General features: G+C 37.1%; 1 protein-coding gene across 9 annotated transcripts in view; it reads left to right on the top strand.

The window, feature by feature from the left end:
- LOC135204045 (CAP-Gly domain-containing linker protein 1-like) overlaps positions 1 to 26,569 on the top strand; it is a 273,397-nt gene that overhangs the window by 134,879 nt on the left and 111,949 nt on the right. For 6 of the 9 annotated variants that reach the window (XM_064234001.1, XM_064234003.1, XM_064233999.1 and 3 more), the window contains exons 3-10: positions 6,207 to 6,278; positions 6,457 to 6,810; positions 7,296 to 7,364; positions 9,853 to 9,927; positions 20,734 to 20,886; positions 21,073 to 21,429; positions 23,421 to 23,601; positions 25,304 to 25,538. In XM_064234001.1, the coding sequence (XP_064090071.1) occupies positions 6,207 to 6,278; positions 6,457 to 6,810; positions 7,296 to 7,364; positions 9,853 to 9,927; positions 20,734 to 20,886; positions 21,073 to 21,429; positions 23,421 to 23,601; positions 25,304 to 25,538 (1,496 nt within the window). Of the gene's footprint in view, positions 1 to 6,206; positions 6,279 to 6,456; positions 6,811 to 7,295; positions 7,365 to 9,852; positions 9,928 to 14,483; positions 15,165 to 20,733; positions 20,887 to 21,072; positions 21,430 to 23,420; positions 23,602 to 25,303; positions 25,539 to 26,569 lie in introns of those variants that run through there. The other 3 variants (XM_064234002.1, XM_064234000.1, XM_064234006.1) reach the window with 2 other exon arrangements.

Here is a 26,569-nt window from a genome sequence, read left to right as displayed (position 1 = left end):
ATTTAACTGCATTTTTTAAAATTCGAGTCTTTACACTGTGTTATTAGAAGCCTTTAATATTTTCATCCAGTTGCTGCTGTGGGAGATTTACATAGGAAAATTGACACCAGCACGCTCCAACAAAAGGTCCGTAAAAGTATTTTACGAATCTTTTGTCGAAGCGTCCCAGTATCAGTTTTCCCAAGTAAATCTCCCGCAACAGCAACTGGATGAGAATATTAAAGACATCCAAGAACACAATGAGTAAAGAATTAAATTAAAAAAATCAATTAAATCACTATATCATAACTGACTAATTTACTTCTCAATTTCTCTTCTACTTCTAACAGGCCTCTTTAATCACGTAATTAAAAATAAGTAGATGTCTGAGAATGTCAATGATATGTTTGGAAAGTTATACCCAGACGTTTCATATTACAGTATATTGAGTGGAAAGATATTTAGCAGCCAATCTTAGAAACCATCTGGGTTCGTTTAGGATGAAATGCAATCCCCCAGGGTTTTCAGGGGACGTCCTCGGCCCCTGGACGCGTCCGCCCTTTCCATCGTGGATAATGTTCCCTCTTTGGGATTTCCTTTACGAGGAGGCAAAATAAAGAAGCTTTGAGTTGAATACGATCATTAATACTGACACTTTATACGGAAAACTCGTGAGAGCAACAACACTCAATTTTAAAACATGTAACTTGTGCAATACGTAATTAAACTCCACAGTGTAGCTTCATTACAGCAATGATGATGATGATGATAATCTGTTATAAAAATCCACAATTATATTGGAAACTATTTGACTACGTAAAAGAAACAAAGACTGAACGGTGCTCCCCATCAGTGCTAACGTCAGATATTTGACAATTTAACGTTAACACTGACGAGGGTGTTCGAAAGTCTTTGTATATTTTACATAGTAATATACTTTACTATATAATTGTGAATTGTTATGACACAAATTGTTCATCAAGATACTGAATTTCTTAGCGACGATGATATTCTAAATGTAATTTTTCTTTACATATGGTTCCCCGTCAGATATTTAACTTATTCTCTGTTTTGCAAAGCTAACTTGTACCATAATAATTTGAAATGGCAACATAAGCTCTGTTTTATTATTATTATTATTATCAAAGTGACAGATATTACCTTTCGATAAAATTCTCCCTAGAGCCATGACAGCCTTGGAAAGAAGGCGGGATGCATCGTTTTGTCGGTTATGTTTTCAAGTCTGTTTTTATGGGAACGTAAAGTTCGTGTTCAGCCTTAAAGGCTTGTCCTTCTCCTGTATAGACAAAAAATATTCTTTATTTCTTATTATATTTGAAAAATCGTAGAATTAATGGTGTTTATTTATCCATGTGTTGCGACTAATGATTTTAAACCAGACTACATCTAGTGATTAATGAACTCAGACCTAACCATAGCAAAATGGCCGTCACGAAACTGACGAATTGAAACACCAGCCCCATTGATATAGCACATAAAATGCTCCTGATATGGACATAAACAAAGCTTGATTGCCTTAGCCACTCATTCATTCCTATAAGGATCCCCCTTATTAGTCTGTGACCCAAATTTTCCGTAGGCCTATGAATAGGCCGTCGTTGCTAAAGGCGGTCGTGTGGGCGCTTATGGTGCCAACGCCTATATGAAACGACTTCTCAGTCTTCTTCTTCTTCTTATTCTGTCGAAATATGTGAAAGCTGGAGAGGTTGAGACTACAGGTTCCTTCCGTTTGCTGCGAATTTCTACTTCTGTTCTCTAACCTTGGTAGAGGGGTCTCACAAACTCTGTTACAACCAAGGTAAAATAAGCAGTACTGTTCTAAAGATTACATCTCTACTGCAACCAAATCCGCAACCTCTCTCTCTCTCTCTCTCAACTCTTTGTTTACAGGTGGATAAACTCAGGCGAGTGTGAAGGAAAGCGATGCAGATAAAAGTCAAGCAAAATAAGCTATGAACGGTGCTGTTTATTTAAAAGGATATTGAAAATCATTTTAGTGATCTAGCTATTTTGTTGGTTCACGATTTCAGACTAAAGTGTATTTTTTGCACGGAAGTTTAATTTTCTTTTATTTGTGCAGTCTTAGAGAGTTTTCTATTGCGATAGCAAAAATTTATTTAGATGATATTTTGAAGGTGATTCTAGGCAATAACTCCGCACGAACGGCAAGGAACGGTACCGCGACTACAACAGCCACTAGGGATTGGGGCGTCAAATGTATTTCGCCGTGTTTAGTACTACTACTAGCCCCTGGAGGTTAATTACAGTTGACCCCCAAAAATAACGGTAAATACTTTATAATCGACCCAAATACCTTAGAAAACTGTAATTTTCAAAGAAATACCCGACGCGGAGTTATTACCTAGATATACCATTTTGAATCGTGTATTATATTCCTGCTAATGATTGACGATCCCGACGCGGAGTTAGTACCTAGATATACCATTTTGAATTTTGCATACGTCCCTGACGGTATCATAATCCTGTTAATGATTTACTATCCCTTCGAAGAGCATTATTGTTATTATTATTATTTCGATAGATGAAACTTATTCACACCGAACAAGCCCGCAGGAGCCACTGACTTGAAATTCATGCTTCCAATGTACGTTGGTTTCAACCTCCCACCGCAGACCCCACACTGCGGCATAACTGATCATGATACAGATTATTTTCATTGCCTTGGGGGAGGCGCAAACTCGCCACATCTTTGCGGCGTGTCACTAGCGACCATAACAGATGATCGGCAGAGTATTGCATTTCCAAACACTGGTTTTTAGGGAAACTGAGAAATTCTGGGGGAAAAAAAAAGTCGTTTATATTTCTCGTTTTATTCCAGCAAAACAATATTCATGTTTTTTTCCTTCATAAATAGATTCCGAATATTTTGTGTATATGAATAAATCCGCCCGTAAAATATCTCTGTTTAGAAGATTAGTTATCCTCTGAAGGCTTCTCTCTCTCTCTCTCTCTCTCTCTCTCTCTCTCTCTCTCTCTCTCTCTCTCTCTCTCTCTCTCTCCTTCTTCTTCTTCTCTTAGTACTAAGTTCCACGTACATTTGGAATCTCCTAGTCTTGGTCTATTCATTTATGCAATAATATATATATATATATATATATATATATATATTATATATATATATATATATTATAATATATATATGTGTGTGTGTGTGTGTGTGTGTGTATGTATGTATGTATGTATGTTTATGCATGCAGGTTTAGATAATATATATATACATTTATGTATATGTATATAATTATATATATAATTATATATATATATATATATATATATATATATATATATATAGATATAGATATAGAAAGTTAACATAAGACTGGTTAATTATTAAGGCTAATTTTGGTTTACAGACCTGCTAATCTCATGTGCATACATATTCATTCACCTTAGGCCTTATTTTCTCCTTAGGGATGATTCCAAAGAGTGTTACCCTGGCGGTTCCAAGTATGTAGTTTTGGAGTGGGATTCCTAGCTTTCATGACCTCTTTTCTTGCTGCAAACCCACCATAGATATCATTCACTACTGAGATCAACATGTAATAATGAACTTTCCAGGATACAGGCGTCAAGATGTTCGCCCACATCTTGTGCGTGCGTGTGTGTGTACGCCCCTCATACACGTATATACAATATGGTAAATGTAGCATCAACATTTAGAATGCTGAATAGGCATTAAGACTACCCAAAAAAAAAAAAACATGAAACTTTGCGAGTCACTTGTAAAGTGCTTCTTCTACGGGGAAAACTTACAGAATACGTGACGTGTTTCTACGAAATGTGAAGGTGGGAGAAATTGCTCAGGTAATAAGCTTTACGAGAGAAGTGAGTCTGGGAGGGGGTATGGAACCATGGGCGCCCGTGACCCTGGTACCCTCCGGTCTGTCTCATTCTTATTCCTGGAAAATGTCGAAGAAGGCCGAGTTACGTCAGTTGAGGTTTGCTTGTTGGGTCATGAGTCATTTTTATTCGCGGTTCTGTGTAGAGGGGGAGATCCTAATTGAAATATTCCCTCTTCTATACTGAGTATTGTTCCTTTACCACCGTTCTAAATTTTCTTGAAAGCAGTGTAGGCTAATATGCGCCTTCGCCATAAAGATAAGCACAACCAGACCCACCAACAATCTGACAACATCCAACAAGCAAAGTGCCTCCTGGCTCATCCCCTCTTTCCAGAACTGCGCTGAGACCTATGTATGCCATAACGAAAGTTGTAAACAAAACGACGTCCTCCTGTGAGGCCGAGTCTTGCGGTCGGACTTGAGAAATTGTATCGTTTCTCAGAGCCACGTGGTGGAGAGGTATGCCGTGGGTGTGGAAGTCTTCGCTCTCCCAGTCCCTCGCATATTATTACCCTTCTGTCCTTTAAGGAGTGAGCAAGAGACTCGAGGCACGCGGGGATAATCTAGCGAACGTGTGTTCGGTTTCTTGACATGGGTCGTACATCATCAGTCAATGCGGACTTCTCGAGACTGTTCGCACTCTTTTGCAAGTTAATTGGCTATGAAGTGAGTGTTAGTCTAAGGTTGATTTGTTAAGTTTGTGTGTGTGTGTGTATGTGTGTGCGTGGAGTGACAAGTTTCCTTGCGTGGCTATGCGGATTGTAGAAGTCCCTTTGCTCGCGTTACAGGAAATTATTGTCAATGTCTAAGTTCCACATGCGTGTACAGCGTGGAATAGGAAACAAACACGAAGGTTAAATAAAGTGTGTTGTCACACAATCACTTGAACCGCAAACAGGAAATTTGCATTCAGCCATCGATAGGAAGCACTTTTTTTTTTTTCTGACAGCCGGAGCGTTTGTGGTACATATAAAGCGTTTTATAGCTTTCAGGAAATGTGTGCACACGTCGCTACTTCCAGCTTTGGTAATATCGCCGAGAGACTGGCCGTGTTAATGGGTTGGGAGCTTAAGGTTCCAGTTCGAATTTTCCTTTAACTGGAAAAGTGACTCACCAGTGCAGTTTTTAAAAAGATAATAAAAAAGAGAAAGGCTACTAACATTTCCCCCGTCCTTGAACTAAATTAATGGGGAAATTAAACCACCCTCCCGTCCCCCGCCCTCTCTCTCTCTCTCGTCCCGGAAAGTTACACCGAATAGCATGTTTAAACTTCGCATTCAAATGCCTGCAAATTTAAACGTGCAAACGCCTTCTCTTTGTCTAGATAACAAGTCTCAAGTTCCCTTTAATTCTTTTTATTAATATTGTTGTTAATAATCACACAAGTTTTTATTAAGTCACCTAACCTAAAACTCCGATACAGACATCCGCGTACACAAGCACATACACACACACATGAAAGCGGAAGCGATCCTATAAGAGCAAATTGGTTAATGCACGACAATCAAAATGATGACGGCAGGTAACATTATCCTCTCATGATGGCTATGTTACATATCGCTCCCAAGGATGCCTGAATGTTCATTGTAACTAGATGACTTCGTCCTTGAAATAAAGGTTTCCGAATTCTTTCATTATTTTCGAGGGATTTTCTACGCGTGTGGGCGTATGTCTCCACCGACAGTAATCCTTGTGTTGCGAGGCTCAGTAACTACTGATATTTGTCCACTGTCAGGCTTCGGAATTCTCTCTCAACTTCCGTTTTTTCGCCTGGCGTAAATCAGCCAGTGGGACTGTCCTTAATACTGCACTTTTCTTTTTCAAAAGTATGAATTATAAATAGCTCGTGTATATATATATATATATATATATATATATATATATATATATAGATATATATATTATGTATATATTTAGTGAGTGTGTGTATGCATGTGCGTTGAGAGAAGAGAGAGAGAGAGATAGAGAGAGAGAGAGAGAGAGAGAATGGATAACTCCATTTAATGATTCCAGGATAAAGGGTGTGGGGCTAACAATCTCATCCCTAAGGAATTGATAAGACACCAGAAGGCTATGCTATCTACTGAGTTCCCCCCCTCCCACCTCCCCGACTCTTCAAAGAGACTTAAAGCATTATTGAGAATGTGAACCATTGTTTTAAAGTGTGTGTTTGTATGTAAATGTATATGTACAGAGACTTACATACATATATCATTTTAGGTTGTTTATATAAAATACGGACATTCTCATTAAAGAATACAGTTAAGAATGCATTTACTGTTTTTTTAATGGTAACTGTTAATGCAAATCTAATTTAGACTTTTCTTTCTTTTTTGTTTACAGACGGCGATAAGGTTGATGTTGAAATCGAAAAGCTACGAAGGCTAAGTGAGGAATTTATTTGGAAACGAGAATGTGAGTATCTCCTTTCTTTCCCCCCCTCTTTTTAATATAATATATATATATATATATATATATATATATATATATATATATATATATTGGTACGGTTGTGTTTGCACTGCACCGCAGCCCATAACAGTTACATTTTGCCTTGCACAACCCTTGCATGATCCAGCTGTCCCATTTCCAGCATCGCCGCCCTACGTGAACGGAACGAGGTCACCCGAAATCTTATCCCAACCAACTTCTCCGGTCTTCTCCAACTTCACCCTCAGGAGCCCCAGAAACTCCACCAGTCCCATTCAGAGCCCCACGACAGCGACGCCTGTGATCAACAGCTCCACGAAGCCCATCAACAGCGAGGCCATCCCCCACTTCAAGAGAGCTCGTTCGCCCTTCCGAGAGAACGGCACCGCCCCTTCGCCCATCCTAGAGACCAAGAAGACCCCCGAAGATCCCTTCCTGCCCTTCACCCTGCCTGACCTCCCCTCCTACAAGATGCCTTCCCAGAGACGGTTCAGTGAGGACTTCAGGAGGCCTCTCGGTAAGATTAGTGCTGGAATTCTCTTAAGCGCGGCCGCTTTTGACCAATTTGATCAAACTGGTCCCCGCGCCAGAGTTACGGTTCGAAGCCATTTCTGTATTCTGAGATGAATAAACCGCTACCAAAAACATGAACTGAAGAATGAGGAAGTATTGTTCCTCACGTTGCTATGCATATTACAATAACAGAAAAATTTCACTTGGAAAATCACTTTTATATTAGACATGAAAAAATTGTCTTCATTTCTATAATTTTCTAATTGGGCCCCGCGATGCCTACAGCACCGGCCCTGCATCTTAAGAGTTGATAATGAAATTCTCTTGCTTAGTCAGAAAACAAAAGTTTCTCAACCTTTAACTTTTAGTCCAGAAAAATATATAAAAGTTAATTTATACTCATTTTGATTTTGTGAATAAGATACCTATCAATTGTCAGAAGTACCTGTAAACAATTCTAGTAATTGTATGTTCGTTTTTTCTTTTCAGACACTTTACACGAAAATGAAACTGTCTCACGTCGTCGATTCAGTGAAGATGTGAGGAAAAAATCTTTAGGTGAGGAAGGCTCTCTCTCTCTCTCTCTCTCTCTCTCTCTCTCTCTCTCTCTCTCTCTCTCTCTGTTAACCAGCATAAATCCACTCGGGGCATCTTTAAAATGTTTTCGATTAAAGTAGAGGATGAATTTGACACATACATAGTTCGTCAAAATACTTGAAGCTGTGAAAGTAAAATATTCATCTTTAAAGACTAAAACAAACATTCCCCCAGTCTTCAAGTCCACGTTCTTAAAATTGTATATATAAAAAAATCTGTCAAATTTCATTGTTATGAGTTTTATCTCCCTCTTTCTTATTCGAGAGGCTTGAGATAAGATAAAGAGTATTTTGTTTTCAAGAGTGATAATTGCTCATTTGGTTAATGGGATTTCTCCTGTCAGGGGCCAACACAATACTAATCCGTTTTGTCATGAGCCGTAGCTTAAGCTCTTTTGTCATTTTCCTCCCGCCTTTCCGTGCTTGCTTTTTCCTCTTCGCTCTGCGGGCTCTCAGGCGACCAGGCAAATATCTGCAATGCAGGTTATCGTTCCTTGGCATATGCTTGGATTTTTGTACGTTATTACTAAAGTTCACATTTTTTTTCTCACCTTGTGTTTATTATATTCACTTAAATACCTGTAAATTGATAATTAAGTCGTTAACATTAACTTCTAAGACTGCTATTTACAGCTGAACCGTGACGTATTTCGAGTACTTTACATCCGTTTATAATATAATGGTAATTTCCATCTGCTACATAATAAATCTTCCTATACCATTAAGTTATACATTTCCCAAGACACCTAGTTTGTCAAAGTAGAATAAAATTTGTATTTCCGTTTTCACTGAACCATAAATTTTAAATAAATTATGATAGATGATCGGGAAGTCAAAATTCTTTATACTTACGGTACACCAAAATTCTGTTTTTACCCAGAGAAAACGAGTACTTATAGTGCCTTATTTCACTTAAGGACTTAGGCCTAAGGCCTAGCTAATCCTGTCTAGTATGTCTAGAGGCCTCTTACCTACCTCGTATTTTAGGCTGAAGGTGACAAAAGTGTTGTGGGAGAAAATTGTTGGAATAACTTTGGAAATTCTGAGCCAAATAGTTTCCTTCCCTAAGCTTTTAGCAGGCTTCTTGCTTGACACCAATCTCTCTCTCTCTCTCTCTCTCTCTCTCTCTCTCTCTCTCTCTCCATTAATAATTCTTTTCTATATGCATATTGTAACATTTCAACATGTCAAGAATCTCACACTTTTCACGTGGCATCAATAACTTGAGAAGATAATATACACCAAAACAGTTTATAGAGACCAAACAAATCAATTGAACGTAGTAGCTCTTAGGAATACAAGTAACCCGGTGAGTGTTTTTTATTTTACAGTAAAATAAAGTTCTAAGCTATTGTCAGAATTCAATGAGTTTGTTCAGATTTGGTGACGATGCTTTATAGTTCATTAGAATATCATCGGTTTATAATAAGACGAAAGATGAGGTTGTGCTTATTGACACACACACACACACACACACACACACACACACCACACACACACACACAAAATCCTGTCTCATACTCTGAACATAAACTATGAGATGAAAACTTCATTCACTATAGTCCACTTTCATTTCATCACCAATTCCGAGCGTCTAAATAAATAAAAGATGCAAACCGAGGGTAAACGAAGAAAGTTTCAACTGAACGGCGCCACCAGCCACAACAAGAGCAGTCAGAACTGCGCAGCCCATTAAGAAAGCGCAACGCCACCTTACTCTTACGAGGAGAGGTTGATAATTAAGCCCAGTATTCTTGCACCGGTCTGCGCTGCGAAGTGCACCTGGATGTTTAAGAGCTGGTTAGCTTGCTTGTCATTCACTGCGTGTCTACTTAACGGTCGTATATGTCACCATGACTACAACTTTGAAGAATTTGCCAGCGCTTCGAGACCTCTTAAACACATGTGCACTGATTAGAATTAGACCTCAGTTATCCTTTACGAAAAAGTGTTTTAGGGATTACAAACAGTAGCTTCTCTCACATATCCTTATGTCTATGGATGTAATGTATCAGAAATTTGATTCAACAAACGTTCATATTCATGGGGGAGCTGACTGAAAAAGATTAAAATCATTACTTTGCACAATTTTAGTGAATCTCTCTCTCTCTCTCTCAAGTCATGACTAATCAACAGCTTGGTTATCTAATTCAGTTTTGTTTCAGTGCTTCAACTTCTCACAAATTAAAGAAAAGAAAAAAGCCCTATTCATAACAGCTAAAAATTGTCTTGATTTGCATTTCCTCCTGTCAGTGAAACTGAACTATTAGGTAACGTATTTCTTAAGTAGATTATCCTTATAATAGTGTAAAATGGAAGAAATTAAGAATTAAGTCCTTTTTAGAATGTGTAAGGAAGCCTTTACAACAGCAATAAAGACACACACACACACACACACACACACACACTAAGCAGCATTGTAACTGACAGCTTAATGTCTACATCCGCAGACACAATGCCCGTCATGGATGACATCTACCAACACCAGAGACGCCTGTCGGAGGCTGGGGTCCGTCGCCTGTCAGGTAAGTGATCAGGGAGTTCATGATAATAATATGGGACCCTTGTCTAGCTCGTTAGCTTGCCACTTAGGACTTTTCTACGGTGAGATTAACATCTTATATCCTGGCTTGAGGACTGCAGTGTTTTCAGTAGTCTTAAGATACTTTAGCTATGAGATAACCAATTTTGCTGGTACTACCGTCAGATGAAAGCAAGTTGACGAATATGGAAGTCGACTGGAAGGGTTTGGAAAGAAGTCAAGGTATTTTACAGAAGGGAAAACCACGTCCTTACAAAGCCCTTAGATTGTTATCATTCACCATATTCTCTGAAGAATTCTCAGTGACTAACCCCGAGAGATTCTCCCCGCCTCCAGTCCACGAGGTAAAAAATGGGACTCTGTCTTCCAAGGGATGTTTTAACAGCTGATAAGATAATAGTTACCGGCCTTACACCGTTGCTGAAGTCAGGGATATCCAGAGAGCTCCATACGGAGAAGTTGATCGGAGATGAAATCTCTTCTACTACCCAAAATAGGAAGAAGTGGACAATACTTGATTAAATCTCTGGAGCCTAGAATTAAGATGATACCTGCCTTATTTTTTATACTGATTTTATCATTCCAGGTTTTGTTTGGATGGTTTTTGTTTGATCATTTGTTCAACAGTTACGTGTCTATTTTCATTTCGGTTCGTTAGACATTTTTGTTACTGTGTTTGCATCGTGTCTCAGAGGGTCAGAATTTTTCCAGCCATTGCTTCAAGTAGGCCATTGTTCTCCTAACATGGCTATCCATTTTAGTGTACAGATATTATTTCTATATTTTAACATGAACAAGTTGCATCTCATTACTCACCTTTCAGCTTAAAAGGTTTCCCCACTAATATCTCGGTAAGCGAATGTATTAAAGTGAATGCACATGGTGTGCCCATATTTAGAGTAAAAAAATACCGGTCTGCGGTCGAATGGAGTATTGTTTCTTTCAAAATACTTTGTTACCTTACTCGCGTCGCCCCCGTCCTCTCCGTAAGCTGATGAATCACCAGTTAAGGAGATCTGTATCGAGTAGTGATAAGTAGATTGCTTATCCAACCCAAATTATTTGATCGTTTATTGGCGTCAGCAGCTTTGAGCAGCGCTTATTATGTCACCGAGATAAGAAATCAACGTCATGTGGGGGTTTCTTATCGGAACTGTGGTTTCGTGCGTCAGCCATCAACTCGTTTTATCTCTTATATGAGTTGAACTTGATCTTGATCCTTTGTCCTGCAAGCCCATTTGCACGTGCGCGCCCGTGTGCACATGTAAATTTGTGTTGTACAAATACAAACACTATGATGTCACAAAGGGAAGCGCTACGTCGAGATTCAAGACTGTGGGAACCTTCTGGTGGGAACCTTGCTGTCACTTCAACGTTAATCCTCTTAATGGACTATTGTATTTCTGCGGCTTCGTCCTTTTTTCTTTTCTCTCCCTTTTTTTATTTCGTTTTTTATGTGATTAACGATCAAATCGATTATCATATAGTAAAACAGAGCATTGTATCTTTAATATTAGATCTGTGAAAACCAGCTTCATAAAAGAACTGAATAGAAAATTATAAACCAGCTAATGAGCCAAAATAGAATTCTGTTATGAATGAAGATAAAACCACTCTTTGATTAAGCCGGCTTGAAGCCAGCACAGGCTCATACTCTCGAGGATAGGACATTTATAGAGATAACAAGATAGTTGTTCGGTTTAAAATGAAGCGAAGTTTACATCAGCACATCCTCAGGGATGCTCATAAATGCGGTAAAGTGATTAACCATCTAAGAGTTCTTGTGTAGACCCTTGGACTCATCCTGCTGACTGAGGCAATTACAAGAACTTACAACCAAACACAGTAAAAAATATCATGCAAAGATACTACCTGCTGGCATTATTTTAAACTACAGTCCGTATATTGAAGGCGTATTTTTATTATTGAGGTTGTATGATAGTCACAAATAAAGCAAGATAATGAAATTCATTAACATTCATGAAAAGGGTATAAAAATATCGGGACAAAAACAAACTTCTAAAAGAAAAGCGCAAGAAAATACTGCGGTTTTCCAATGACGTCATTCCCCGCCTTGAGTCGAAAGGGCACCGCAGACGGCGTCATAAACTGAAAATAAATTGTAGTTTACGTAACGGAAACTTGCTGAAGGACAATAGAGGAATACAGCTTTCATCATAGAATATAAATGTCTGTATAAGCTTTGATCTTAGTTTGTGTTTCTGTGCGTGGTTAGACAAGCAAATTCACGCATGTGGTATTATTCGAGCAATATGTATGACGTGAGAGGTACTGAAGCGTGTAGGATATAGCCTATGCATACAAATGGTTAGAGGGGTGATGTATAAGTGAAAGGAAAGAGGAGAGGAATGCCTAGTTAGGTTAGAAAATGTGGGGAGTCAGATATCAGAAGGTTAAGGACCTCAGCATCCAGGAAGCGAGATAGTGCCTACAAGATAGAGCGATGGTGCCATGTGTGTAGCACAGTTTGACATGCTGGTGATGGGCCTCCTGTCTAGGTATATGAAACTACTAATGACTCGAAAGTTTCATGACCAGGGATCTCATCCATGATTTAACAGGTAAAGTGAAAACTCCGAAGCGATCCCTGTCTTGTGATATATATATATATATATATATATATATATATATATATATATAGATATATATATAATATTTATATACACTATATATATGTATATATATATAGATTTATATTTTATTGTATATAATAATTATATCTAGATATACGTTACATATAACATATACAAACACACACACGCGCGCACACAACACACACACACACACACACACACACACATATATATAATATATATATATATATATATATATATATATATATATATATATATATATATATATATATATATATATATATATATATATATATATATATATATATATATATATATATATATATATATATATATAATATATATATATATATATATATATATATATATATATATATTATATATATTATTATATATATATATATATATATATATATATATATATATTATATATATATATATTGCGTTATTGCGTTTGGATGAAAACAAAACTCTTGGTGGTGTTTCTCAGAGTAATGTCAGTTATTCTTTTAAGTTTCTAATGTGTGTGTGTGTGTGTGTGTGAGAAAGAGAGAGAGAGAGAGAGAGAGAGAGAGAGAGAGAGAGAGAGAGAGAGGTGGGGGGGAATGGGTTGAGACTGGGGAGGAGATTCCTCAGTCTGGTTTACCTTTCGGTTTTTTTTTAATACCACCTCAGCTAGCCTGGGCGTTGTCTTCCCCTCAAGATGGCGGCATCATTCTAATTTTGGCATTTTTTTCCCTAGCTTGCTGTGTCCCATGTGAACAAAGGGCAAAAGCCATATCTGAAGTAGGCGCCAAGTTCTGAGAGAGAGAGAGAGAGAGAGAGAGAGAGAGAGAGAGAGAGAGAGAGAGAGAATAGAGAGAGAGAGAGAGAGAGAGAGAGAGAGAGAGAGAGAGAGAGAGAGCGAGCTACTAATTTCAAATCTTGTCTTGCTTTTCATCAAAATTCTGTGGTGTCACTAACTTCCTTGGAGACCGTTATAGTCGTCAGTGAAAAGAAATATTTCGAAGTAAAAAAGCGAAAGACGCACCATTACCATTGCTCGAAAGTAGTCTTTCGAATCCCTTAGCGAGGGATCAAACGGATTTTTCTCCTTTTTTGTTGCTAAGTTATTTCCGGATTTCAACTGATGATGACTATAAGTATGTCCGGTTATTATTTCAAGACTACTGTACTCAAAAGATATAAATTGTCAATTCAAAGGCGAGCTTTACCAAGTAAACTGCAATAAAACTTTCGAACCTTTAAGTTACCCTTATGGTCTTCGTAGATGCGCAGATTATGATAATATCAAAGGCTGACATCTCATTTTCGTCCGACCTCCTTGTGCAGCCACGGGAACCCTCAGCAACATTCCGCACAGTTACTGTCAACCTGAGTGTACTGTTATCCCAGGGAAGGGAAAAAGCAGAAGTCATGGACTTTGATTAATGGGAAATTTGACAGCACGAGGTCCCTTACACCGTTAAGTGGCAAACTTGTGTGAAAAGTTATGAACGCCGAACGGACTCGTATGCATTTGTTGTATTGGTGGTTACGTAACGGTCTGTTGAAGGATACCATGGCTTTGCCTGTGGATAAAACAAATTGCCTATAAAACAGAGAAGAGCAAATGACTGTGACTTCACTGACTTCACACCTGAATGATTGCTTGGAATGCAGCTAGGGAAGTTGTTATGCACGAACTCACAATCGAGAAATACACGGCAGTAAAATGTAATCCACGTTTCCGGACTAAACATATTGAATGTCAATGCATAACACAGGTTATTCACACTTATGTTCGTTTAACACGAAGTTTTAGACACTGAAGACTTATGTGCTATCAAAAGTGTTATTTATATCAATGTTAAAAGTACAAGGGAATGATCACGAAGTGTACGATAATTTTGTCGATCCATACGCGTGTCATGCTGTTATGTCGCATCTGGCAGCGGCAGCAGAGAGTGACGTTAGTGGCTCTCTCAGCTGTTTCCGGACCGTGTGTTTATAGAGTAGTTTCATGTGGTGTTTTCTAAGTGAAATAATTCAGTCCTCTCGAATTCCTCGCAGTTGATGTGTATGTTGTGCTCGTGGATGGTTCCTGGTGATTTTACCGTAATCGAAAACGTCCGAAAATCCGCCCATGTCTTGACTGGAAAAGTTAATTGCGATGTCGAAGAGGAAAGACGTCGTAGGAGGTTATTGGCTGCTAAAGTTAGGGCGAAGAGGCCTACTAGCTAGTAGTATCCGGTAGGCCTGGTCAGGTGTACTGCCGTTGATTCGTTTTACAGTAGTAGTCTGATTAACGATTTGCGTCAGCGCGTGAATGAATGACTTCTTCGAACGAGTATCTCTCTGTTCAAACGAGTGGATTTTAGTGTTTTAAGCTTCTTCGCATTTACTGTAGGCCTACTGCTGCACAGGAGTCTCCGTCAGTGTGCAGACCAGGGATTTAGCTTTATTTCCTCCCGTCCTATGCAACTTGTCCGTTGATTGTCCAAAAACGAAATGGGTAGCATAAAACGAAGTGCTGGTGCCTCAGGCCAGGGAGCACCAGGAGCCGCGGGTCGGTCAACGAGCCTACCTGGTCCCAGGTTACCAGCCACTAAGAAATTAGCCACAGGTAAGCGTGCCAGCAAGGTCTTTATTTTAAAGTATAGGCCTACCTACTACGGGACTTTAATATTCAGCCAAATCAATGAACCTAACTACCTAGGTAATATCCTTTATTAGCTAGCTAGGCTTTCTTTTTCGACTGGTTAGCTACCTATTTTGTGTGTTTAGTATAGCTAGTAGCTACCTAGTAGGCTAAATAGTAGTAGCTAGGTAGTAGATACTTGTTTGTGTTTTCCGTTTCCCCTACCTCGCTACTAGGCATACCTACTACCTATTAGGTTAGGTTAGGTATTATTAATAATTTCATAGGCCTTTTATCCAGCACATGAACCCTATTCATATGGAACAAACCCATTAGGGTTCTTTCCATGACTAAGAATTAATTCTTCATTTGGAAGAATAGTAAGAGGAATCACAAAAGTGAAGTACAGAAGGAAGAGATCCAACATACCCATTAGAAAAAAATTAACAGATAAATAAAAGGTTAATCTAAGTAGTAATAGTGACTTGGCAGGTAGTAGGTATTTCCTTGGAAATACTAGCAGTTTCCTCTACTAGTATCTATTTGGGTTGCTTATGAAGAATTTACCATTAGTATATTTTTGGGGGGATGACTCTAATTAACCCCCAAGGACTAGGTAGTACTAAATATGGTGAAATACGTTTGATTCCCCAATCCCAAGCGGCTGTCGAATTCACTGGAATGTTCCTTGCAGTCCATGCGAAGTTATTGCCTAGAATTACCAAAGTATTAAATGACAAATAACGTATTAAAATACAAGAACACTAGTCTGTATTAGGGTAGTGGTATAATGCATAGCACTTAAACTGGAACTTCTGAAGTTCCATACAGAACCGATACTTGTATTTCTAAATACTAGGTATCCTATATACTTACAGGACCTAGGTGAAAGGCCTGGCGTATCGCAGTGGGAAAATGGGGATTTAGGGGATGGAAGGGTGGGAAATGCATAAGTTTCAAGAGAATCTGTCAAAAATTTACGAAGCCTATCAGCGGTAACAGTTATTGAAATATTTACCTTGGCGCTGGGTCCTCAGACAAGCCTAGACCATATGTCCTTAGCCGATGTCCTAGAGCCTCGTTGCTGAATAACCACTGGTTCCATGCAACATAAAAAGACCATACAAACAAACAATGTCCTAGAGCACCGTAAGTCACAAGGTGAATAATAGAGAATTATCTCTACATAATTTGTGCACAGGATCCTAATTGGCAAGAAGGCACCTCTGTCTCCCCTTATAGCTTTGCATATAGGTAGCAAATAAATAACTTTGAGGTTGGGATGTACGTAGCTATAGGCTAGGCTATACACATTTCTTTATGTTCCATTCTCAAACCCCTTTAGCCTAATTGACACTTTCAGCCAATGTTTTGGAAGAGTCATTCATAATGCTACAAAGTAGCTGCACACACATCATTCTGCTATACCTGATGTCTTGTATAGGGAGTCAAGGTGTGTGATGCAACCCCAGCCAGGTGAGGGCACCATGGCTTCAAATAGATTAGGTTGATTTAAGGTTAGGTTAATACGCATTCCTGTTGAAATATATCTTTGACCTACTTTTTAGAAGGTGTGACTTGTGGAAAAACACATGTACAACTCTTCTGTACAAAGGCTACGCTGGAACAACTTTCACTGGAAGGGATTACCTTATTTCAAGATTGCAAAAGAGGCCTTTTAAATAAACTGTAATATGAAATATATCATTTAAGGTCTCCATCAACACTTGCCACACACAAGGCAGACATTACTGAAGTGAAGGAACTGTTGTGAAAACTGGGCATTGTAGAATAAGAATGTGTAAACTTTTAATTGACTAAAAATATGTAATTATTCCATAAAAGGATACATAAGAATGCCTTTAAGTGCACTAGAATAGAACATGCACTTACAGTGCCTATCCTATCCCAGTTTCAGTTAGTTTCCATGAATGAGTTCCTTCTGAAATCGGCACAGAAAATGATGCAAGGCCTCTTATTTTTATTGTTAAATGATTAATTCACTTGTCCCTTGCATTTCTTATTAAGAAAACACCCAAATGACTATCATTCAGCCCTTTTTGCTATTAGATTTGATGTTGCCTATAAATAAAGAGTATCAGACAATACATGTATAATGGTAGAACTACTGTTGTATGTAGGTTGAGAGGGATCTAAGGGGTGCAAATTATCCTCTGGTTTGGAAGGTAAATGGGCACCAAAATTAGTAAATATTGACAGTTGAACTAGTATTCACTCTACAAATGGTGAAATTTGAACTATTCACTCTACTAATGGGGAAATGTTTTTTTTTGGGGGGGAGGGGGCCAGGTAATATTTTTATTTGCTTCTGGAAATTTTTAAGTTTATCTTAATTACCTCTACAAATGGTGAAATTTGAACTATTCCTCTACTATGGGGAATTTTTTTTTTTGGGGGGGAGGGGGGCCAGGTAATATTTTTATTTGCTTCTGGAAATTTTTAAGTTTATCAACAGTATAATTACCTCTACAAACCTTATCAAATGATATGGAAGCCCCACAGAGGGAAAGTGAGTTTTTAAGTGGGAGGAGGTAACTAAATTGAATGAAAAATAGCTATAGGCCTGCCAAGGATCCCAGATCTGTATTGACATTGACAGGGAGGGGATTGGAACCCTTCATCCTTCCATTAGGCTACCAATCTTTCCAGATTGTAAAGGTATGGTTTCTCACAAGGGATCTGCCCTTTGTTAAATATTGCTGTTTTAATGGGTTAACCAATAATTTACAATACAATTGAATATAATTTTTGCCAGAATCGCAAAAAAAAAAAAACTTCAGGAAAACTGTATTTTCACCAGTGTTAGGCTATGCTTAAATGACAGTGTTGTTGAAAGTTATGAAATAACTCTCTTCAGAACACTAAAGGCTATTAGGAATCTTGTCTTCACCAACAAAGATGTACACACAGACATGACTAGGAATTACGTATTGTGAATCAACACTAGAAATAAACCCTGTAGAAGTAACAATGCTATGTACTACTGATAACACACACAAGAGTGAATATATCATCAAGAATTGAACATGCATCGCAGTGTAAACTAAGCAAGAATAATTTTAAAACACACTAAACCATATGTCAGCTCTTGGGTATTTCTTGAGATTTCTGCATTGAGAAAGTCTTAAATATTTGAGGAAACTCATCAAAAAGGTTATTGTCTAAAGTTAAACCAGTCAAACCCTTTACTGGATAAATGTTACATGCAAACCATTATTTCTGCATACCCTGTGTATGAACGATCTAGTATTTGAAAGGCAGTATGAATAGAGTAGTAATTGCCTGGGAAAAATGGAAAACAACTGCTAGACAAGTGGTACACAGAAACGTATGATGTATAATCTAGTTTTGCATATTTTCTGCATACCCTGTGTATAAAAGATCTAATTTTGCTATTATTAATGTGATTTTGATAAATTTGACATGGGAAATACTTTGTCTCCTCCATCCCCATGTTTATCAGCAATGGGGACCTTAGGGGCAGACTGGAGATTTAAGGTGTTTTGAAAATTAACAACAAGGAAACAGATCATTTCTAGACCCCTTACCTTGTGTGCTGTAAACCATGTAAAGAAACCTTATTTAATAACTTACTCTACCCTGACCCATAAATGTCTTTTTTCATTGCTATCCTGAAGGGGGGAATGGCCCTCCCATTAAAACTTCCCTCACCTAACCTTACCCAAAAACTACTATTTCCCACAGTGTCTACCACCAGGGGGATTGCAATTGGTTAACTAATCATTTGCAGAAGAATTGAACTTAATATTCTTCAGAAACACACAAAAAACTACAGAAAACCCATATTTAATGTTTAAAATCAATTATGGTCTTCATAAGTAATCTGGTTTTAGAACTTTTACACCATCAAATAAAGCATTCTTTCCTGAATACGTACTAAGTTTTTCTGTTATGAAATAAATTTTCTGACCATAGACACTATGCTGTCTAATGTCATATACTACTGTATAGCACTTGACATTTAGTTATAGTTACCAGTAGCTTGGTCTAGCCTAGTAGTGAGTAGAAAATTCAAATTTTAAAGGCTATGTCACAGGGGTAAGATCTCTTTAGGGTGAAATTGGTTGCCCATATTGTTTCATGCCATTGTATGTGCTCGGGAAGTGACTGCATACTTCATGCATTACCCTTTAAGGGTTGTCTCTGTACTATTTAGCTAGACTAAGCTTTATAGTGTATGTTATCCTGTATAGGAAATTTAGAAATCAGCATTGGCTAATTGTTAAGTAGTATTGCATGCACATGTGGTTTTTCATTATTGCATCCATTATCATTATCAGGTGCTGATCTAAATTATCATTAGTAGAGCTAATACTACCAGCCTAGTTTAGCATTGATACATACACTGTAACCATGTATTTTTTTCAAGGCAAATTGAAGTAATTATTGTACATACAGTCCATCTGTTTATTTTAAAATCAAATAGGCTGCATACATACGTACGTACATATGAGGAAGCAGCCAAGGTTAGGTAATTCTTGATATCATGTAAAGCCAACTACATATTTACACTCAGGAAGGTACAGTCATTACTGGGGATACTAACCTTGCAAACATAACGCACTTGGTAAGGAGATAGAGGTATGTCATCAAGAGAAAGACCTAGTCATTATTGCTAGCACCCTCAACATTCCTAAGCCATGTTGAAAAGAAAGCAAAAAGACCATACTAACCTTATGAAGTGTAATACAGTAATTAGACCAACTTAGTTGCTGCCCAAAGTGCCACTCCAGATGAATGAATGAAATGATTATGTATAAGCATTACAGGCAGGAGAAGGCAAACTAGTACAGTACCATCTTTCAGACACCTTGGCTATCGAAGCAATTTGAATACTAACTCATTTTGTACCCTCTACAAAAGTTCTTGATTTAGAGGTTGTTCAAGATAAAGATATGTATAGTACCTAAATAACATAGACTGCTGTTGATAAGTAAAGTAGAATGTAGACTGTTGAAAGTAAAATGGATTACAGGCATCTATTTACCTTGATTAGTAACCAGACAAGATCCAATGGTTGGAAAATGGAACTAAAAAGGTTTTGACTCTAGAAATGTGAGGAACTTATCACTTATAACCTAAGATAGCCTTATTTTGGAACAGGTTTTGTTCTTGCTGAGATTCATGACTAGTGCTACCATCTAATGATAAAATGTTTGAAGCACTCTTGTATTTTATTTATTTATTAAGGTGTTCCTCAGATGTACTGGTAAGTCTTCAAGCTCTTCTGTCCTTTTATTTGTGTATTGTATTAGGTTCTGGAAATTTTTGTACACTGTATGTTGATAGAGTTTTTACCAGGTTACAGTAAAATATTAACTAAAGCAGGAAATAAGTGGTAGAGGCTAAAATAAGTGTGAATGTGAAAGTAAGGGCATGGCCTTTTAATGTATATTTTTATTTTATTATCTGGTTATGAGTTTCTTGATAAGCTGTTGTCCTTGTTTCATTTGTATATGATGATGTTTTTAAGTGTTTTTCTACTTTCTACAACTTATTGTTTAATTTACAGATGCATCGGTTGTGCTCACAGAAGACACAGACAGCTTCATTATTGGAGATAGAGTTTGGGTTGGTGGTACAAAAGGAGGGTCTATTTCATATATTGGCGAGACACAGTTTGCTCCTGGAGAGTGGGCTGGTGTTACCCTAGATGAACCAATTGGTAAGTCATATTAGCTTACTGTAAACAGTTTTAGGAAGGTAACTCTTTCCTTCTTTTATTATTGTAATATGTTTTCCCATTTAATATTTCTTTTATTTACAGTGTTAATTCCCAATGTCATTTAGTAGATTATTACATATTAATTTAATTTTGCTAATGTAGTATTTTAATGTCACTTTTTTTCAGGCAAAAATGATGGGAGTGTTGCTGGAGTTCGATATTTTCAGTGTGAAGCCAAAAAGGGAGTGTTTTCACGCCTTACAAGGCTTTCCCGTATGCCCCTGACTGATCATGACATTGAGATCTTAGCTACACGAACTCCAGGTGGGTCAGACTCTCCCAAAGCAAACGGTACACCTACAGGCAGTGTTGCCTCAGGCCCCACAACTGCTCGCAAAATTACACCGTCCAGTGTTTCTTCTTCACCAGCTAAATCAAGCTCCCCTGCACCGGCCAAAGCAGGTTCACCTGCTCCTGTAAAGGCTGGGTCACCAGCACCTGTTGGTTCAGCCACCCCAAGGAAAGCATCCACCTCTTCTTTAGGTATGATATAACTTTGGTAGTACATGATGTGTCCTGAAATATGGTGTTGGCGGATGGTGTTAGATGTTAATAAAAGTTTTGGAATATATATTTCTGAATGTTATATGTGGGATGAATATGTAATAGTTAGCTGCATTGCACGGATTAAAAATGTTGATGAAGCAGAATTAGGGTTTTGGAGGTAGATTTTGAATTTTATGTGTGTAGTAGTATAAGGTTTTTATAAAACAGGCAGAAAAGTTGAAATACTTAGGATCTACTTAAGCCAAGAGGGAGGATGTGAGGCTGAGTTGACGGTAGGATAAAAGCTCATGGGGGAAGTGGAGAGAGGTAGCTGGATTAGTATGTGATAAGAAAATGCCAATCAAGCTAAAAGTCAAGATCTATAACCAGTGATTAGACCAGTATGGAGCGGAAACATGGGCTCTAAGAAGAAAAGAGGAAGTAAAATTTGAGTGAACAAAGGTGAGAATGCTAAGCTGGATGATAGGAATATTGCTGCTTAGAGATTGGGAAATGATGAAATAAGAAGGGCAGTCTTAGTAAAGATTACAGAGGTGATAAGAGAGTTACGATTGAGATGGTATGGGCATGTGTTGAGGATGGATGATGAGGAGGAAGTGAAGAGGGCTTGGGAAGAACCTGTTAGAGGAAGAAGATCGAGAAGGAGACAGAGAAGTAGATGGCGAGATAAAGTGAAGGAAGATAGGGAGAGAAGAGGTATAGTGGAGGATGATGCCTTTTGATAGAAGGCAGTGGAGGAGGCACATTAGGCAACCGACCCCATAATGTAGGGATAATGGTGGGAAAGATTATGCACACTAATGTTTTACATCTTTGTTTGTCATGGTTTCAACAGTTGTCATTGATGATGGTACCAGCATCAACTTATCACATTAATCAGTCATTCACACAGGGTTCTTGTACTCATATTTTTTGCTGTATTGATTTTGCCCTTTATTTCCATCACCATTTATCAATTCCTATACTGCCTTAACCTCATATCAATAATCATATTGTAGAGCATGCTGATAGTGAGTATGAAATTGAATTGAAATGCAACATTGCAAAATTTCATATGGCAAAAAAATAAATAAAACTCTAGTGTAAGTGTCTTTCTAATTAAAGAACAACAATATCAAATGGTAAGATAATAAGTCCTTTTGAACATAAAATAACATTCATTCTTTTAACAGAGAGGTCTTTAAACAAATGATACTCTCATAATACATTTTAGTGCCTATCAGTCAGCTGAACTGTATTTTAATGCATATATGTAAAATAGTTTAACCAGACCACTGAGCTGATTATCAGCTCTCATTTAGTTTAAGTAAGGAAGTTGTAATTTATTAAATATTTTCGATAATTATTTCTTTTTTGCTAATACAGTATAACATTCTTGTAACAGAAACTTCTTTAATTAATTTAATTGTTTTAATTGATTCTACTTTTCATATACAAATTTTCCTCAATTGATATAATGGACTAAAAAAATACAATCTGAACTAATTTATAGTGATGCTATACAGTTTACTGTAGTATGATTGTACAAGGTAATAGATAGTATGTGTAATTATTTCTAATTAATAAACAATAGTCAACATTTAATTCTTGGTATTATGTAATAATGGATTCCCAAAATTTTTCAGTGGCAGTTCCTTGTCTAAAACGAAAATGTTTAAAATGCTTTAGAGAGCTATCAAACAGAGTATAGGGGATCATTCAAGCTTAGGAAATGATCAGCCATAGACTGAGTTGCTAATTTTGTGTCCTTAGTGTTCATCCTTTTGTGAAATCTGAGTGATCATAGTACGTACTATAGCAAAGTTACATAAAAGAAAGTTTTCTTACAGGAAAAAGGATTATAAATACATACGTACTATATAAGAAGCACTTGACTTAGATATACAGTACTGTTACAAGCTTATAATAATTTTTCAGAGTTACTGTTAATTTCCATGACATTATTTTCAATAATGAGCTTCTTGCAGCTTCAGGACCTCCATCTTCAGAGCCTAAGATTGGTGACAGAGTCATTATCAACAGTACAACAGGAATAAAACATGGCATCCTACGCTTCGTTGGAAAAACAGATTTTGCAGACGGCCTCTGGTCTGGAGTTGAATTGGATGAACCTAAAGGGAAAAATGATGGTTCTGTTGCGGGTAAAAAGTGAGTGCTTTAGGCTTTTGGTTGGTATCATGTAGAATGAAAGAGACTGAGAATGTTTGTGTCAGTGACGGAATGCTTACTTGATTTTATTAGAAAAATATATTTTTATCATTGCATGATTGTACATAGTACATATTGTAAAGGAGATACAGTGGTACCTTGACATATGAAAGTCTCATCTTACGAAAAATTAAAGTTACGAAAGCAAATACGAAGATTTATTTTTGCTCTACATACGAAAATAGTTCAGATTACGTAAGGTTGTTACTGTAAAGTCCCAAGATTCGCCCGGACCACAGAGAACAATTTTAAAACTCGCCCGCCGCCAACTGAGTAGATTCGCCACCATCCTCCCACTCTCCCATTGGTTCCTGATGCTAGTCACCGCCGTAAGATCCTGCTCTCCTATTGGTCAGCATCTACCCCATGTGCTCTACGTATGTATTCTATTGGTAAAAGGATGCTGTAAATTGAAAAATTTATTCATGCAATACATTTAATAAAAAAAACATTAGGTAAAGATAGATTAAAGAATAGAAATGAATGGTTATTATACTGTTTGGTAGTTTCAGTATAGTTGAAGAGAGATATGAAAATTTGATTACTGTACTGTGTGCTAGGTAAAAGTGGTTGCTTGGCGATCGTTCGGTACTCGTAAGTGCTGATCGTAAACAAAAGGTTGGAAGCTTTTTTTTTTTTTTTCCATTATAGTTTAGGTTACTTAATAATTATTTGAAATGAGTACATGCAATACATTTAATAAAAAAAAATTGTGAATTAGATATCATAAAATATAAAATAAATCAGACTGCTATCATCGAAGCCAACAAATATTTTCTAGAATTCTTCTTCTGTTTTAATATATATTTCATTATAGCTGTTAGTAACTCGGTATCTCCATTAGGTAAAGATAGAATAAAGAATAGAAATGAATGGTGGTAATACTGTTTGGTAGTTTCAGTATAGCTGAAGAGAGATACGAAAATTTATGATTACTTACTGTGTGCTAGGTAAAAGTGGTTGCTTGGCGATTGTTCGGTACTCGTAAGTGTTGAACGTGAACAAAAGGTTGGAAACTTTTTTTTTTTTTTTTTTTTTTTTTTTTTTTTTTTTTTTTTTTTTTGTGTCTTATAGTTATTGATTAATTAATAATTATTTGAAATGAGTACATACTGATTATTTATACATTTTATTGACATATTCTAAGCTTTTGGCTTCTTAGGTTTAGATTTCAGAATCATAGACTAATCTACAGTAGCAACTGCTAACATAGGCTAGGCTTATTGCTAAGGAACATATGCTAAAGTACTAATATATGCAGTAAAAATGGCGTTGAACATTACATACAGTTGAATATTACTTTTTGGAGTCATATTTCTTCTGTCAGATCGGCGTCGTAACCCTAGAACATGTGTTGTAAGCCTGAAATATAATTTACTGGGGTGTTTTTGTAGGACTTGGAACGAATTAGGCAATTTACATGTAAAATGCGGTTCAAGATACGAAAAGCTCAGGTTACGAAGGCCGCCTCGGAACGGATTAATTTTGTATGTCAAGGTACCACTGTACGTATTATGAATTTATAGTTAAAATATTGTTAATGATTTATATATTTTAGTATGTATATCTTCTTTAAGTAGTTTTTTTAACTAACGTTTAACATGTTGGGCTTTCATCATCAGACTGAAAACTATATTTGCAGGTATTTTGAGTGCAAGGACAAATATGGACTTTTTGCCCCTGTGGCCCGGGTGTGCAAATTTTCAGCATCGAATACTCCTCGAAGGACTTCCGTGGGGCCACAAACTCCACGCTCCACCATACCTCGATCAAGGAGTAAAGAATCCTTGGGTGGATCATCAGTAGCTTCTTCTACCACATCGTCTGTCCGGGGTACCAGGGTAAGACTTGGCGTCACCTCCCTCTTACCAGGCCAGGTACTGTACTCCCAACTTTTTTGCTGTTATTTGTGGATACTGTTATGGGCAGTGGCTTCTTAAGTACACATACTGATAGCAGTTTGGCATTGACATCTCTCAAATAGTATTTGCTTTTGGTAGGAAGTTTACACTGGTAGCAATTTCTCAGTCTCTTTCTCTTTTGTCTTTCTCACCTCATGAAGTATACACTGTGATAACTTAAATAGTTTCATCACACACATTTTCAGCAATGATGTACTTTTTTTTTATATGATAGCCACATGTATTCACACAAGGACATTATGTGATAGGCCTCACTATTGAAATTTCCATTTTTATATCATTATTCACGGCTTTATTATTAGTTCTTTGATCTCATATTTATTAAAATTCTTTTCTGTTCACATCTGCTCTTCTGCTTATTTCTTTATCAATATCACTGACAGTGACTCACTGTGTTTTAAAGCATTTGGGCTTTTATCCTATAATACATTGCATGTATTTGTGACATCTGCTTCATATAATATGCTGTTAAAATAGCCTTTTAATATTTACAGAAGTTGGGTTTGATGCATATTTAATCATACTCTAGACAAAATAATCATGCTCTTATTAACTGATTGATATTTGCCATTTGGATGGCCTGCATCAATGTCAGAAGGTTTTCCAAATGCTGAGTGGCAGAATGCTAGTACAAATTAATCAAACCTTGATTATTACATACTTAGTATTATTATATGTATAAAAAGCGTAGATATTCAGAATAAGAGAATACAGATATACCATGGCAAGTATAGTATAAATGTATGTTCTTTTGCCTGTATTAAGTTATTTGGATTTCTGCACTCCAGTTGCCGCAATATATTTAATGTAGCTGAGGGAAATCAGAGCTAAGACATTATTTCAGTCATACAGTACGTACAGCATTTGTAGATTGAAGATGGTACTGTGATGTATTTTGACTAGCAAAGTATGCTGGTATTTGTGAGCTATGCTTTTATTTGTGCTCAGGATAGGTAATTGATGTTTGGTCACTTTTCTTACTTATG

This window comes from Macrobrachium nipponense, chromosome 44 (assembly GCF_015104395.2).
Source record: "Macrobrachium nipponense isolate FS-2020 chromosome 44, ASM1510439v2, whole genome shotgun sequence".
Lineage (NCBI taxonomy): Eukaryota > Metazoa > Arthropoda > Malacostraca > Decapoda > Palaemonidae > Macrobrachium > Macrobrachium nipponense.
The sequence above is the reverse complement of the archived record's forward strand: the minus strand, read 5'-3'. Positions and strand labels throughout refer to the sequence as shown.